Source organism: Syzygium oleosum, unplaced genomic scaffold (genome assembly GCF_021117445.2).
Source record: "Syzygium oleosum isolate NSW1041296 unplaced genomic scaffold, Sole_v2.1 Sole_v2.32, whole genome shotgun sequence".
NCBI classification, from domain to species: Eukaryota; Viridiplantae; Streptophyta; class Magnoliopsida; order Myrtales; family Myrtaceae; genus Syzygium; species Syzygium oleosum.
In genome coordinates, this window is record NW_026607516.1 from 2,115,234 (window position 1) to 2,130,625 (window position 15,392).

The 15,392-nt window shown below is 36.8% G+C and overlaps 2 protein-coding genes across 2 annotated transcripts; both read right to left on the minus strand.

Moving 5' to 3' along the window:
• Positions 1-568: 568 nt before the first annotated feature.
• LOC130135383 (BON1-associated protein 1-like) lies at positions 569-1,222 on the minus strand. Its single transcript, XM_056304380.1, has 2 exons — positions 687-1,222; positions 569-629 (listed from the first exon to the last, which is right to left on the minus strand). The coding sequence occupies exons 1-2, from the start codon at positions 1,220-1,222 to the stop codon at positions 569-571; spliced, it is 597 nt and encodes a 198-aa protein (XP_056160355.1).
• A 7,221-nt stretch (positions 1,223-8,443) lies between these two features.
• On the minus strand, positions 8,444-9,358 carry LOC115691733 (BON1-associated protein 1-like). Its single transcript, XM_030618439.2, has one exon. It carries the CDS (start codon positions 9,132-9,134, stop codon positions 8,610-8,612), a length of 525 nt encoding a protein of 174 aa, XP_030474299.2. The 5' UTR covers positions 9,135-9,358; the 3' UTR covers positions 8,444-8,609.
• Between the last annotated feature and the right edge of the window lie 6,034 nt (positions 9,359-15,392).

Below are 15,392 nucleotides of genomic sequence, written 5' to 3' on the forward strand. Positions count from 1 at the left end.
TGCGCAAAGTTCTAATGTAGCCATTTCGGTCAATTTTCGCTGGAAAGCGCTGACGTGGCGATCCAGTCACCGCCGGCCGTTCTAGTTGGCACACCGTTGTGTCAATAATTTCCCGAGAAAATTGACCGAAATGACTACATTGGAATTCCGCGTAAAGGTTCAGGATTCGATTGATAAAATTAGAAAGTTTAGAATTAAGTTGGCATCCGTACAATATGATTATAATTAATTGGGTAAATTTCCATTAATCTTAATAAATAAAATGGTCTAGTGACATATTTTGACAAGATTTCGAGATGAAAAGGAGTCACCAATTTAGTGCGCCTTGTGATATAGAGATGGAGAGACGTTTAAAGGCAGAAAATATGTCATGATTTTCTTTATAGCCATTATAAGAAGGACATTTTCTCATATCGGACATTCACCCTCCAACCCCTCTAACGGAGATCGAACCAATCAAACAGGGGACCCCCAAAACATTAAAGTAATAAAGTTTACAAAATCAATATGTGCGCTTACACCGTTAGACGCTTGACGCTCCACCAACAAGACCGTCACTTTCTTGAGCTCAAACCAGGCCGTAACCAGAGACACCCAAACTCATCAACCTTTCATACCTTCTTTTCCAACTGCAAGTTTAGAATCGAAACACAGTATTTTTTTAAGATTTCCATCGATTGGGATACCAAACCGGCACGCCAGTCACTGTCCCGCCGTTCTTCTCCCGATCCACTGGCGTCTTGAACTCCAGCACCGACGGCGGCGAACGCCACGGACGGGACGAAGCCCCTTTACACGACGATGTGATGACCCTCACCGAGATATTGATGATCCCATTGCGCAGGCCTTTGGCGTCTCTCAGCCTGTAACTCAAGAAATGCAGGTAATTCTCCGGCGTGTAGTCTCCGACGAAGTCCGACACCAGAATCCACGCTGTACCGACAAGCTTGTCTCCGGCCGAGGAGCTCCTCCGGCGAACCTCGGCAATGATGTAGCGCGAGCCCGCGGGCAATTCCACGTGGAGCTTCTCATCCCAATAAGGGTAGCTCTCGCCCCGCGCGTCCGGTTTAGTCGAGTCGTGCGATGACGGCGAGCAGCAAGAGTCGGCCTTGACGGTGACGAAGGCGTTGTTCTTGATGGGCCTGTCGTTGATGCGGAGGTCCTCGCCGGAGATGATGGTGACTTCCAAGCTGCGATCGTGAGTGTTGGCTATGTCTGACATGTTCGCAAAACTGGTGGGTGTGCCTTCGAAGAATGGAATCGGAGACGACGAAAGTATATGTATTTGTGGAACGATTCTTCTTTGATTGCGATGAGGAGATTAGGATAAGAGAAAGAGACGGACTAGGAAATATATAGGCTCCTTCGAATGCAATTGTACCAAAGACATGCATCTTCTACGTGTGTGATTATTATATATGATGTCACAATTTCCTTGAAACCACATCAAGAGTTTTTACATTTTGGTACTTACAATCATCGTAAGACATTCATGATATAATAAAATAGTTTCCTTCATATCACCTCACAATACTAGTTTTGACAATCTTTCAATTATAACGAAAGGATTTTCATAATTTCCTCAAAACCAACTCAAAGGTCATTACTTTAATAATTACTTAAATTAGATGTGACATAAATAAGGGTGTGTTTCGAATTTCGAACTTGTGACGGGATCTATCGACAATACTATTTTTGGACAAAAGAGAAAAGAATTTGACAATATCATTATTAAATAGCCAAATACCTCCCTGGGCTATGAGATAAGTGATACTTATTCAGGATAAAATTTTGCCCTGACAATTTTCTTAGTACTGTGGTAAAACATCCTTAACCATACTACATCTACATCAATAATTTAGTTAATGCTTTTTCGAAGAATCGGGATATCTCAATTGAGAAGAAACATGAAGTGGTTCCATCTCCCGGAATTTTTCAAAATGGGGAAAGTAACGTAATGACTATGAAATTTCTGGGAAAGCGATTGGCTTTGTAGTCGTCAGGGAATTAACATGACATTACATGTGCCTTGGACAGCTAGCATAAATATTCCCCATTTTTTTAAACAATCAATAAAATTTTTAAATATGTAGGTTTCGTTTGTTTCACCAAAAATAAATAATTTGTAAAAAAATTTCTTAAAAATGATAACTTATATCTCTTATTGAAATAAATAAACAAAAAATATTTTCATCGTTCATAAAAATATTTGGATAAATTGTTATAGGTGATGGAAATTTATTTCATTAATTAATTATGTCAAGCGATACAAGCAATCAATTTTATGAATTTTTTTAAATTCGTTCATTTTTTGCGAAATTAACGGAGTCATAAAATATTAAAATCGCGAGAATCCGTGAAGTCGAGATAATGTAAAATAATTGGCTTAAGCCTATGAGCGGATGCTTCTACTTTATTCGAATAATAATTCTAGACTTACATATGAAGATGCTTATGCTTGGCATTGCGTGTACAATTCCCTATGCAATGAGAGACGCAATACCTTAGTTGTTCAGATAGGAGTGCGAACTGACGAGGCATTTGTGAACGATTTTGCTACGTAACCTAATTATTTTTCTATATTTGAAGATCATCCATTTGCTTTGTCCAGGATGCTTTCCCCTTGGATCTTCGGAAAAAAAAAAACAAAGATACATAACAATTCTTGTTGGATGTTTGTTTGTAAAACAAATAAAATAATGCTCTTTCCTTTGCCCCACATAGGAAAGTTTTGAGAAAGTGGGCCGCTTTATAACTGTAAATATCTTCTTGTTCCTTAGAGTGAAGACAATGGGGTGTGTGCTAGTCCACACAATACCCGCGTGCGGGTGCGCGAATAATTGCGCGATTTATTTTATTTCGTAAGGTTATCTTATTAATTTTTATTAGTTGAAAGGTTGTTTTTTGTTTATTAAGTAATTTTGGAAATTATAAAAATTCGGAATTATATATTTATTTATTTATTTATTTTATTCCGAATTTTGCATGTGTCTTTCCAAGACAACTTTTGGAGATTATACTTGATCAGTTTTCAATCTTTTCCGAAGGGTTGCATCTATTTAGTTTGCAACTTCTTCCGAAGGAATATCTTTGTTAGCTTTGCAACCTTTCGTGAAGAGTTGCCAATGTTCTTTAAAGACCGATTTCTATATATGTCAGTTTTTGGCAAGAAAGAAAACAGAGATCAATTTCTTCAAGTCTTCTTTCGAAAACTACAACCATCATTTCTTTTGTTTCCTAGAGAGAAATGGAGAATTCTATCTAGTATTCTCATTTTAGACTTTATTGTATCTGGAGGATTTCTGCGGACCATTAGACAATTTTGGGCAAATAAATCCTTAAGGAAAGTGATATCCTCAAAGTCCACTTGATTGCTCTTTGATTCAAGCCATTTTATTTTACAACAATTCTCACATGAAATCGATACGTGCATATTCATTTGTGTACTAAATTCATACGACTCCTTAAAACAAAAACCACGTATTATCATGTTTGCAGTAGTTAAATTGTAGCTTATTGGTCTTTTCCTTTAGGGTTAATACCACGAAAAACCCTAAACTTGTACACTTTGACACATTTACCCCAAACTATTTTTTTACCATGGTACACTGGGACAATTTTACACAACTATTTTTGATCCTTAAGGAAAGTGACAATTTTATCACGCCAAAAAAGTCCGTACATATGTGACAATTTTACCTGAATTAAAATTTTATTATTATTTTTATTTTTTCAAATTTTTATTTATTTTTATTCTTTTCTTTCTTCATCTTTTGCTTTCGTCCATTTTATTTTACAACAATTCTCACATGAAATCATACGTGCATATTCATTTGTGTACTAAATTCATACGACTCCTTAAAACAAAAACCACGTATTATCATGTTTGCAGTAGTTAAATTGTAGCTTATTGGTCTTTTCCTTTATGGCCGATGATGTAATTAATTGTTGTTTGGACCATAAATTGGGTTTTTCGCTTAGATGTTTTGCTTGTCTAGCTTAAGTTAGATCCCTTCCATGGATGACTATCCCACCATTCTATTCTGAATGTTAAGAAAGAAAACATCGTCGTGACCTTTCTCGGGGTGAATCACCAAGGGAAAATTAATAAATTAGTAGGCGGGCACAAACGGTTACTCATCAACCGGGAAAAATATACTAACTAAAATCCATGATCTCCTAAATTATTTCATAATTTCTAATGCATTACATATAGGAAATTCTAAATTAGGAAACATGCATAGATTAATATAAACTAAAATATGCAACATGCATGAATATATGATAAAAAAGTAAAATCTGATGGAAGTGCACTATAATTGAATAACGTCAAAAATTATTACTATGCATCAATATCCATGGAAACAATGTAATATCATTAAAAAATCATCAATATCTACCAAATATATGCAATGAACCCATATGCATATACAAGAAAATAGATTAAAAGAGTAATGAACTGTGATCCAAGTTAATAGTTAAACTTAAATTATTACTGGACGAGAAAGATGCAAATTTGACTTTATATTATATAGTAATATACGATTATAAATCTCGTAGTAGATATAATTTCATTGGACAAGGTACTCAACGCTTGTGCTTAGGTTCCTAGTGGCTGGGTCCAAAAAACCCCGGCTCCTGCAACCATGATCACAACACTTGGGCCTGGGAACCCCGGCGGTTGAAACCAAGTTCCTGAGGCCGGGGCCCAGTCCATGACGCTTGAGCCGGGATCCTCGGCAATCGGAAAGTATTTTGATGATACCAGATCATACGAATAGTGCATGTCTCTTTAAGAAAATAAAGTCAAGTTCTCTTACACAACGACGGAAAATATTTTCCGATTCATTTTCAAATTGCAATCAAACACTGGAAACTATTGTTATTTTTCCTGGACAATGACTTCCAAAAAAACATTTTCTGTGAAGCAAACGGAGCCTTAGAAATGGTAATTTTGTTACAACGCGAGGTCGAGTCTCACCCAGCCATGGGTAATTTTTTTACAACGCGAGGTCGAGTCTCACCCAGCCATGGCGAGGCCGACCTCGCCTCTGGACAAAAGTGCCCCTGTTCCAATCCTCAAAAAAATCACATTAGTGAGATTGGCCTTTATCTAAGACCAAGTTAATCACTTCAAACCTTTATTTGAAACCAAATCCATTCTATGCCCCTTTTTTTTTGAGTAAATGTCTCCCTTCATGCCCTTATTTAAAATTTTCTCCATATATATCTATATATATGGGTATGTGTGTCAGTTTCTTCATTTAATTACTTAAACTCTTGAAATAGATCTTCTTTAGCATAGTAGAAAGCCAAACTACCTCGTTGACGTCTACTGATTCTAACGGGATTTTTAGAATTAGTGACACGAACCCATTATTAGGATTCATGTCGAACGAAGGGCTTGGCTTTATATAGGAAAGAATCATTTTAGTATTTCTGATATTGCTATTGTGTTTAAGTTATTAAAATGCACATTCACAAAACAAAATAGCTAATAAGGTGGATCTAGCGAAGCACTGGTGTTGTTCATTTGGATAATAATGAGAATTCCTATGCGGATGGAACGCTTGACTCAACTTCCATACGCATGCTAAGTCGTATTAACTAAAAAAAGAGGAAGAAAATATTCATCACTCCGCCCCGTGCTCTCTCTTTTTACGCTATATAAAGTAGTGCTATTGTTTATGACCAAAACAAAAAGGAAGTGCTATTGTTTTTTCTTCTAGCAACGGATCATTGACGGCATTTTCTTATTGTTGACCTAGAGGGAACTTACGATACAACGCACTTATTTAGGCTAAGTATGGTGTGACGACAAGAGGAGTCGACGAAGACGATGACCGCATGTCAACGCAAAAGTCACAAATTTATAATATCCTTAGCCTTTGCAAATACGGGGTGACGACATCATGACGATATCGGTCTCGGTCACTATGATTACGTCGCATAATTTTCCAATTTGCTGATACTGAGAGCACGAAGCAGTTGTATTTGACATCTTCCCCTCCTTTGGAGTTATTCACTCTTTATTCCTTCCCACCAGACAAAAAGAGATGGAGCTGGATTTGTGATTTGTTGTTGGGGCGACCGATGATGAGTCGCGAGAGACTTTGCTAGCGAAGTTGCTGTTCCCGTGCGTGGTTGCGGATATACATGACAAAGTTAATATACAGCTCTCCAAGTCGTTTCGCAAGTCGCCTTTGCATGGATGAATGCAGACCAAGTTATATTATATTCGTGACTTGACACATGTGGGGGATTGTTGGAATTTTAGGTACAAATCCCTTGTAAAGTGAATAAGAGATGTGGATGGAGGAGTCCCACATTGAATAGAAGAGAGATGAGAGATGTGTTTAAATAGTTGAGCCTCTCAAATGGGTTTGAGCCCTAAGGGGTACCCCACTTTTGTGGAAGAGAGAGGACCTACGCCATGCTGGGTCGATTTCACCGCCGCTGTCCATCCGGCCGACCCCGGGTTACCATCGGTTTTATTTTTTCCTGAATTTATTCTTTTTATTTCGAACAAATATGTCTGTTCGTGTCCAAGAGTGAGAGTAACCGAACCGAACGAAATTGTTCACTTTGTGACTCTTCATTTTCGTCCTTCTATATTCGAAATTCGCTTGGTGACTATTCATTCGCACATGACCGAACGAAACTCTTCGGTTATTAACAACTGTTCATTCCGGCTCTTTATTTTTTTAAAAAATAACATCCGTCAGAGAGTAATTCTCTGGTTTTTTTTCCGCGAGTCATATTGCTGCACTCTCATTCTTCATCATTGTCATTTTTTTTTTGTGTGATTATTCTGCGAAGTTGCGTTCGAAGGAGTCCTCTGAATACGTACCACTTCAGAGGAACGAGATCCGTTCTATCCTGGGAGACGATTGTCCAATATCCTCGGGTACTGATTGAGGGGCCAAATTCGTCTTAAGGACACGACGTTACTTCTTTGGGCTCGGATCAACATTCTGTTTATTTATTTGTACTGCTTTCAGGTTAGTTTTTCTGATGTTTGATTTCAATTTCTGGTATACGAACTTAGCCGACAACAAAAATAACTTTCACTGTCATCAAATTTGAAATGATATGAACATACTCTCTCACCCCTTTGATTATTAAGCCGTGATCCAAGTGTTTTAAGTCATTATATAGTATATATTTCTGCTGGACTCCATCATTTTAAATACAAAACATTAGACGTAAAAAAACATGAATTTACTGTTAAATAAGAAACGCGTGTTTGAAACTTTAGAGCTTTTGCAGGTTGCAAAAGTGCATGCCAATGATCCTCGTTCATGCGTAAAATGTAATTATTTATACGCATAAACAAGAGTAAGGTTCACATTTTTAAGGGTCATTTTATAGAGTATTGTGGGATTGTGGTAGAAGGTCACGTTGTTCATCTAAAATTGTTTACGAATCTCCATATGTTCTTGAACTATGATTAGAATCTAATTTTCCTAGAATCAATCTTAGCGGTTGGATTCGAAGAGAGTAAAAAAAGGTCGGAAAAAAAGGAGAATTCAAAGAGGAAAAGAACATTGTACAGCTTATTTTGCCTAAACGACGGATCACCTGCTCAGTTCATCCACACTTAGGCGTTGTGCATATCATCGTCTTCGAACACGGAGCTTCAACAGTGAGCAGAACTGAGACTGAGAAGAGAACCATCCATGGCTTCATCGACCCCAGTTGATGTTCACCTGGCCGACGATCACCTTTGGTTGCCGTCAATGCTTGCTTGTGGTCTTCGCCAAAGCTCGCCAATATCCTCGCCTGTTTGCCACTGGTCGCCCAGTTGCCTGCCCTCTTTTCTTTTTTTCTTTTTTTACTTCTAAGTTGCTTTAAAAAATATGAACCAAAATCAGATATCCAAACCTTATTTGCTTTCGGCAAATACACCTTCATTCAAAAATCTTTGCGAAATTGGCTTTACATCTCCCCGAAGCTTAACCAAACGCAATCTTAACCCTTTCATCATATATGCTTGAAATCTATCCATTTTAGCTTAACTATATCGTGTTGTAATTGTCTCCTAAACGAAAAGTACTCGAATGAACATGGATCCGTAGACCATATATAATCTGAGTCATTAATATTGGTAAGATCCATCTGGGTTTCAAGTGAGACTCATGTGATTAGTGGCTTTGATTGGTTCAACCCACGTAGGCAATGGTTAAAAGACAAATCTCGCCTCCCGTGACGTGACCAGATGCATACAGTCTACTTCGAGAGCGCATATTCTCCACTTCAACACTTTGAAGCCAAGTTAAAAGTAGCTTCCTAACCAGAGCTTTTTGCCGTGAATATATTACAGTGTTCAAATATAAACCAGAGCTTTTTGCAGGTAGATGCTCTCTCTATGATAGTTAGGAAGCAAGATTGTGTAGCTGAGAGCCAAGAGAAAGCCCATGAGAAAAGAAAAAAGAAAGTCGCGTTTTAGAAATAGAATGGCCGGCCTCAAATTGAGGATGTTTACCACACCCATATATTATTGGTCCATCGAAATTTTCAATTGCACATACTGTGTTTACAATGTTATGTTGGCACAAGAGAAAACAGTCTAAACACAAAAGGTCAACTTAGTTTGATCAGCTCTGGCTTCAACATCTACAAGGCTGGGCGTACCAAACTGGGACTCCAGTCACCAATCCGCCGGCCGCCATCATCTTCCTCTGATCACTGACCGGCACTCCGATCTCCGGTCGCGGAACCTCATACATGCGTGTCGGTGCTGGCGCGGCCATTTTCGCTGAAATGTTAATGATGCCATCTGTCCGCACGCCGTTAGAATCCCTCAACCTATAACTCAGAAAATGCACGTAGCCCTCCGGCGTGCCAAAATCCCCAGCGAAGTCCGAAACCGGTACGGTCGCCCCGCCAACGAGCTTGTAACTACCCGACGAGCTCTTGCACTTCACTTCCACGGTAATGAAGCCCGTATGCAGCGGTAGGTCAACCACGACATTCTCGTTCCACGTAGGGTTTGTTCCACTGTCCAGCGCCGGTTTGGTCGAGCACTCGTTGCCGGGCTCCACCCGGACCGCCACGACGGCGTTCTTCACGGGCTTTTTGTTGAGCTGTATGTTTTCTGCCGACATTAAGGTGATTTCCAAGGCTCGCTTCATCTTCTTTTTTTCCTTTTCTGGGTTGAAGATCACCGCTTGGAAAGCTTGAAGCTTGTGATTGGAAGAAATGGAGGAGATGAATGTAATGAGAAGTGTTGAGATGAAGAAGACTATGAAGAGGAAAGAGGGTGTGTGGTTTGGCTCTATATATAAGGGGTTGTGAAGGAAGGGAGAGAGAAAGGAGGAAGAAGGAGGTGGGCGGTTTCTGTTTCTTCTTCTGCGTATGGACCGAGCTTGACGCGGTAATATTTGTATTACGCGAGAGATTGGCGACGGGGTTCAAGAGACGAGTTAAAGTTGGTTTTCGCGGTTGAAAAGTCATAGCCATAAGTACAAACGAAGAAAATATTTGTATATGTTGACTAATTCAATTCATTAGAGGGGATAGGATCGGACCCTCTTCCTCTAATCAAATTTTTAATTCGTAGATTACACACACATATATAGACACACGCTATCCACAGTTATTTTTAATTAAATACTCATATGGCTAAATATTCATTTGTTACCCACCATACCTAATTGAAGAACCAGGAAGGAAGAAAAGGCACGGAAAAATGAAGATGTGTTTGTTTCATTGAAGACTTCGTGATAAAAGAAATTATTTTTAAGGAAAATTGTTAGTTTTTATTTGTTTAGCGATTTAGGAAAAATGATTTTCTTCTTGCTAGAAGGAGAAGTCATTTCCCCAAAATTATGCTTGTTGTTTTCGGTTCATGGAAAATGTTTTCTGTAGATTGATAAGTTTTCCATAAACTAAACAACCAAATAGCGGAAAACAATTTCTGAAAAATAGTTTTCCTTCAAACAAATGGACCCTAAAGTAAACTAATTAGATTCTATGATACAGTGTCAAAATCAATCATGGAAAAGTATAAATTTTGTGTTTATTTATGTAACTCAAATTAAATGATACGTAACTCCGACTAATTTTCGTTTCGCGAAAAATGTGATGTTCCTTGAAAATGTTTTCTAAGAAGCCATTTTTCAGGAAAATGATAATATTTTCCTGTGTTTGGCTGAAACCTGAAAATGAAATGGAAAATATTTTCCACCGTTCGCTATTCGATTTGATTTTCTAGAAAAAAAATTACAAAGATATTCAAAATTTTTAATTATTTTTTAAATTTTAAATTATTAAGGACAACATTGACCATTTTCATATAATTTAGAGACTACACATATCAAAAGTTCAGGGATCATATTGAACAAATTAAAAGTTCGGATATGACATTGCACATTGAGCTAAAGTGCATGGATCACATTGAACAAATTAAAAGTTTAAGGACCACATTACATATTAGGCCAAAGTTCAGTGATCATTTGTGTCATTATCCCTTTAACTATCGACTCTAAAACCTAAGATATTTTGGTGTCTACAACTGTAAATCAAATGACACGTGATTATTTGCAAGTTATTATATCTAATCGCCAACGTCTCACTTGTTAAACATATAGTTGAACGCAATTCTTTAATGGGAAAAAGCCAATTCTCTTTCTCTAGTAGGGTTAGGTGACGCGCGTGCGGACATACAAATGGAAACGTTCAATTATGGCGTGAATTCAGTGGTCCACCACAATTTTCCAATCATGGTTACATGAATTGTTTAAGACATAAAGTTCCAATTGCACCATTAATATAACCTGTTCAACTAGTCAATAAATGTTTCCGGCCTTTGGATCCTATCGGAGGAAAAATTGCACCAACGCGAAGCCTCGAACATCCCACGAAGATTAGCTTAGGATCAAGTTTGTGTTGGAACCAAAAAGGAATAATGATAATTTTGGAAGTTTTGAACAGGCGCACAAATAAAGACCGGAGGATGGAGAACTTATTGAATCGCAAATGCTTTGTCTTCGGGTGCAACTACAAATCTGAAGTTCACAATCTCTTATGACGGTTGGACGTGTACATAACTTAGGCATTTGCTCTGGCAATATTAAATGAGAAAAACAAGAAAGTCCACAAAGCACACAAACAAAGTCAAAGAAAATACGCACGATAAGGGTGCGTATGGTAACGTTTCTATTTCGAAACAATTTTTTCTAAATAGTTTTTATTTCTATTTCTGGAAGAGTTTCGAGGAAAATAATGCGTTTAGAAGCGCACAAAATTTCTATTTCTAGAAGAAATGTGTTTGGTAAGCGCACAAAATTTCTATTCTTGGAATAGAAAAAGAACAATGCGTTTAGTAACTCGCACAAAATTTCTATTCCCAATTTTTTGCATTTAAATCTATATCTTTTATTTAACTATAAGTACAAGTTATAAGTGAAAAAAACCAATAAGCATGATTTATTGGTTTGTCTAATCCTTTTTAGGGGTTTAAAACCCCTTTTAATCCCTAAACTAAGGAATCTTCAAAAATACCACTTGGGCACCTCAAAAATTTAAATTTCACTCAAAGTGGGTGGCGCGGGTATTCTAAGCCATTATGTGAATTTTTTATATTTTTTTGGGGTAAAATTTATTAAAATTTTTTACTTTCCCTAAATCTGTTTCTTTTTATTTTTCCGAAAATTTTTTATGAAATTTTTTAATTTCGAAATTTCGAAATTTTGCAAATATTTAAGGGTTTTCTGAGCTTTTATGATTTTTATGGATTTTCTGAGAATTTTTCTGATTTATATGAATTTTGGGAATTTTTTAATTTTCTAATTTTTTATGGGATTTTTCTGAAATTTTTCTAATTTTTATGAATTTTCGGAATTTTTTAATTTATTCTAAGCCATTATGTGAATTTTTTTATTTTTGTTTTTTTTTGGGGTAAAACTTTTTACTTTCCCGAAATTTATCTCTTTTTATTTTTCAGAAAGCTTTTTATGAATTTTTTTTAATTTTTTCAATTTCGGAATTTTGCAAATTTTTATGGGTTTTCTGAGTTTTTCTGATTTTTATGGATTTTCTGAGAATTTTTCTGATTTTTATGAATTTTTGGAATTTTTTAATTTTTTATAATTTAATTAATTTTTTATTATTTCCGTCGAGAATGGACCGGACCGGTGCTTTGAGACGGTTTGCAACGACGGAGGATGGAGGAGGAGCTGAGGTCGCGACTTGAGGACCGGACCTTTCTATTTCTATTTCTATTTCTAGGAACAAAGTAGATTTTTCTACTTACTTATTTTCCCTCCAAATATATTTTGTGGCACTTTTCTATTCCAGGAAATGAAAAATAAAATGTGTTCACAAAGCAGTTACGTGCTTTTTTGTTCCGGAAATGAAGAACGAGAAAAATAAAAAAAGAAGCGTTATCAAACGCGCCCTAATTCAAGGAAGCTCCTCGTCTATATATGCATGAGAAGTCATGCTACCATGAATCGTGCTTGGCCGATTGAATTTCATTCCTCCTCTGACGCCCACCATAAATCAAGGTAATCCTTGAAGAATACCAACAACCAAATCTGTAGCTCAGAAACCAACATGCTCAAATATTCAACAATCAATTTTATATTATTCTAACAGTTTGCATAGTTTCTTGTTAATTGGCGAACACAAAAAGAAGAGGACAATGTCATTGTCTATTATTTAAAGAGTCGTGCGCGTTTTCCTTCATGTTTGAAATCGAATTACTCTTACATTTTCCACGCATATGTATAATCACTTCCAAAAACGCACACCATGTTTAGGCAAAGTTTGTCGGTCTAATTTTCACTGTGTTATGAGAAATATCCTGGAGTAAGCAGGTTTCTCCGTATAAAGACCGTAGCAATTCGGTCAACGAGAGCACGCGGTACGTTTTCTTTTCGAAGAAATTCCCCGCAAAGTAGGGCACCTAAATCGGTTGAAGTCCATTTGCGCCACCTCGATTTCACCTTTATAAATTATTAACCACGTGGCGGCCGGCCGGCAAATTTTAATGTCCTGAGGCGGCGCCGCCACCACGTAGCTACCTTGTAGAACACGCCAACAGAGGAACACTTGGCAATCGTTTGACCAAAGAAGATAATAATAATATGTAAACTGCTCCCAGATTTATGGTGGTATAGTCTTTATCAAAGAACAAGTGGATGATTCAGGCCGCTGAAGGGAGATAGGACCGCCACGTTTGAATGCATGGAGCGGATTTGGTGAACACGTGTGCGATACGGCGGACATGCTTTGACTTTGTTAACGTTAAGTCCTCCTCCTTAACGTTATCCACTTCTTTTTTTTTCGTGGAAAAGTCAGGAAGCTTTCATACGTTTTTTTTTCACGAGAACGTATGAATGCACCGGTCCAATAAAAACCTAGGCTCTTGATTTTCTTTAGTAGAATATATGAATGGATATTATCCAAACGAGGGCCGACATAGATTAGATTTTTTTTTTATGTGAAAATTCACAAGACGAAATGGATGACATGCATAGAGATCGAGTTCATATTAAGTCACAAAAAGATTTTTTGGAAATGAAAAGGAGTAATATAGGTGTTGCAAAGTTCATTCAGAAAGCCTCGTTGAGATCTTAGATTCACGTGACTATTTTAATGAAATGGAAGTAAACTTAATCAAGACACTCATCTATTTTTCTGGGTTTTCCAAGGAAAGTGCAAGAGAAATTTGAGAATGACCATAAGTTGGCTAACTAGTTTAAGAAAAGCACCCTCTATGGGATTATAAACATTAAGATTTTCTTTTTATAGAGATAATTAAGATATTTCTAGTAATTCTTCATATCTCTCGAGATTATGCGTATATTTATCTAATAATTAAAGATATATCTCGTCGGATTGTGCATATTTTGATTGTGATGTTATCTTATATAATTATCTAATAATTAACCTATAAATAAGTTGGTGTATTCTTTATCATATCACTGAAAAAAATATTTTCCACAATATTCTTATCTGCTTCAATTATCCGAATTACTTAGGTGGACAATCATATATTGTTTGGGCTATTTAATTGAATTTTGACACAATCTGCAATAAGATCATAGTGATTAATATTTATCAATGACTGTGATGCACCATTCCATGACAGACTCAATGTACGGGCAAAAATGATCATTCAGAGCATATATATAACATTATAATATTAGATTAGATAAGTGAAATCCAAATGATCTTTAGGATTTACTCAAATTATTATGTAGCACCTAATAGAATCTTCCAAGTTGTTGGGAGTATCGCTTTAAAGAATTCTTTGGAAAATTAGCTGTGAAAATGCACCCTCGTATATCCCTTATATTAATCTTTCTCTGATCTCATCTTTTAGTAATTGACCGAACCTATATTAATGTATCATACTTGTTCAGACAACACTTCCTGGTTTTCCTTCCTTGTTTACCCAACGAAAGAGTAGTTCCACCTTACTACGCAAAAGCAAATTTCGTGTTGGAAGTTCGCACCACCTACCTACGCCAACTCAAAAGAGATCGCAATGGATGACCAAAACCAAAACGTAACTTACAGACCAAAGAATTCTAAATTCACCTCCCTTTCTACTCTTTTACCAAACTAAATTTAAAGTCAAATCGCGCGAACGGTGAAGAATTGTTTAGAACAAGCTCCTCCTTTTTTGGTTTGACAAGTAATTTTGCATGATAGGTTGATGAGAACTTTGTCCATTTGAGTTCATACAAGTGTCTCCAATTTCTACTTGGAATTGACCCAGTCTATATTCATTATTCACTGTGGCTGATCCCCTTGTTTATAATGGTGGAAATTCTCCACAGGTTACTTTCTTTTTTCACTAGAAAAAGAAAAGCAGAAATATAGGCATATGAAAAAAGAAAAGTTTTAGACGGGTCTAGAAAGTATTTCAAGATTTGAGTTTATATAGGAGGGAAAAACAAAATGCTTGTAGCATGTGCGATATCTAAACTAAAACACAGAATTTAAGACATTTACGGGATTAGTGAAAAAAATTTCGGTTATTTGTATCACGATTCTGTCTATTTTGATTCTAATAATGATGTTGTGATTGATCTTAATAAATAAAAATGGACTCTCATGAAATATTTTGACAAGATTTTGAGATGAAATGGCACCATTTAGCGTGCCTTGTAATAGAGAGAGAGAGAGAGAGAGAGAGAGAGAGAGAGAGAGAGAGAGAGAGAGAGAGATAGGGAAAGGGACCGAAAACATCAAGGTAATATAAGTCTACAAAAAATCAAATCAACATGTGCCACTTGCACGCTTGAAGCTACGCCAAACCGACGATCACTTTCATGTCCGAAACCAAACCGTAAGCGACAGATCAAAGAATCCCAAACTCGTAAATCTCGATACCTTCTTTAACATCTGAAAGTTTAGAATCGAAACACACGTGTCTC

Bases quoted from the DNA above. Each gene is read 5' to 3' on its own strand.
- LOC115691733 (XM_030618439.2), bottom strand. From the start codon at position 9,134: ATGAAGCGAGCCTTGGAAATCACCTTAATGTCGGCAGAAAACATACAG.
- LOC130135383 (XM_056304380.1), bottom strand. From the start codon at position 1,222: ATGTCAGACATAGCCAACACTCACGATCGCAGCTTGGAAGTCACCATC. The intron at 630-686 runs GTATCCCAATCG...CTAAACTTGCAG, and splicing joins GTGACTGGCGTGCCGGTTTG to TTGGAAAAGAAGGTATGAAA.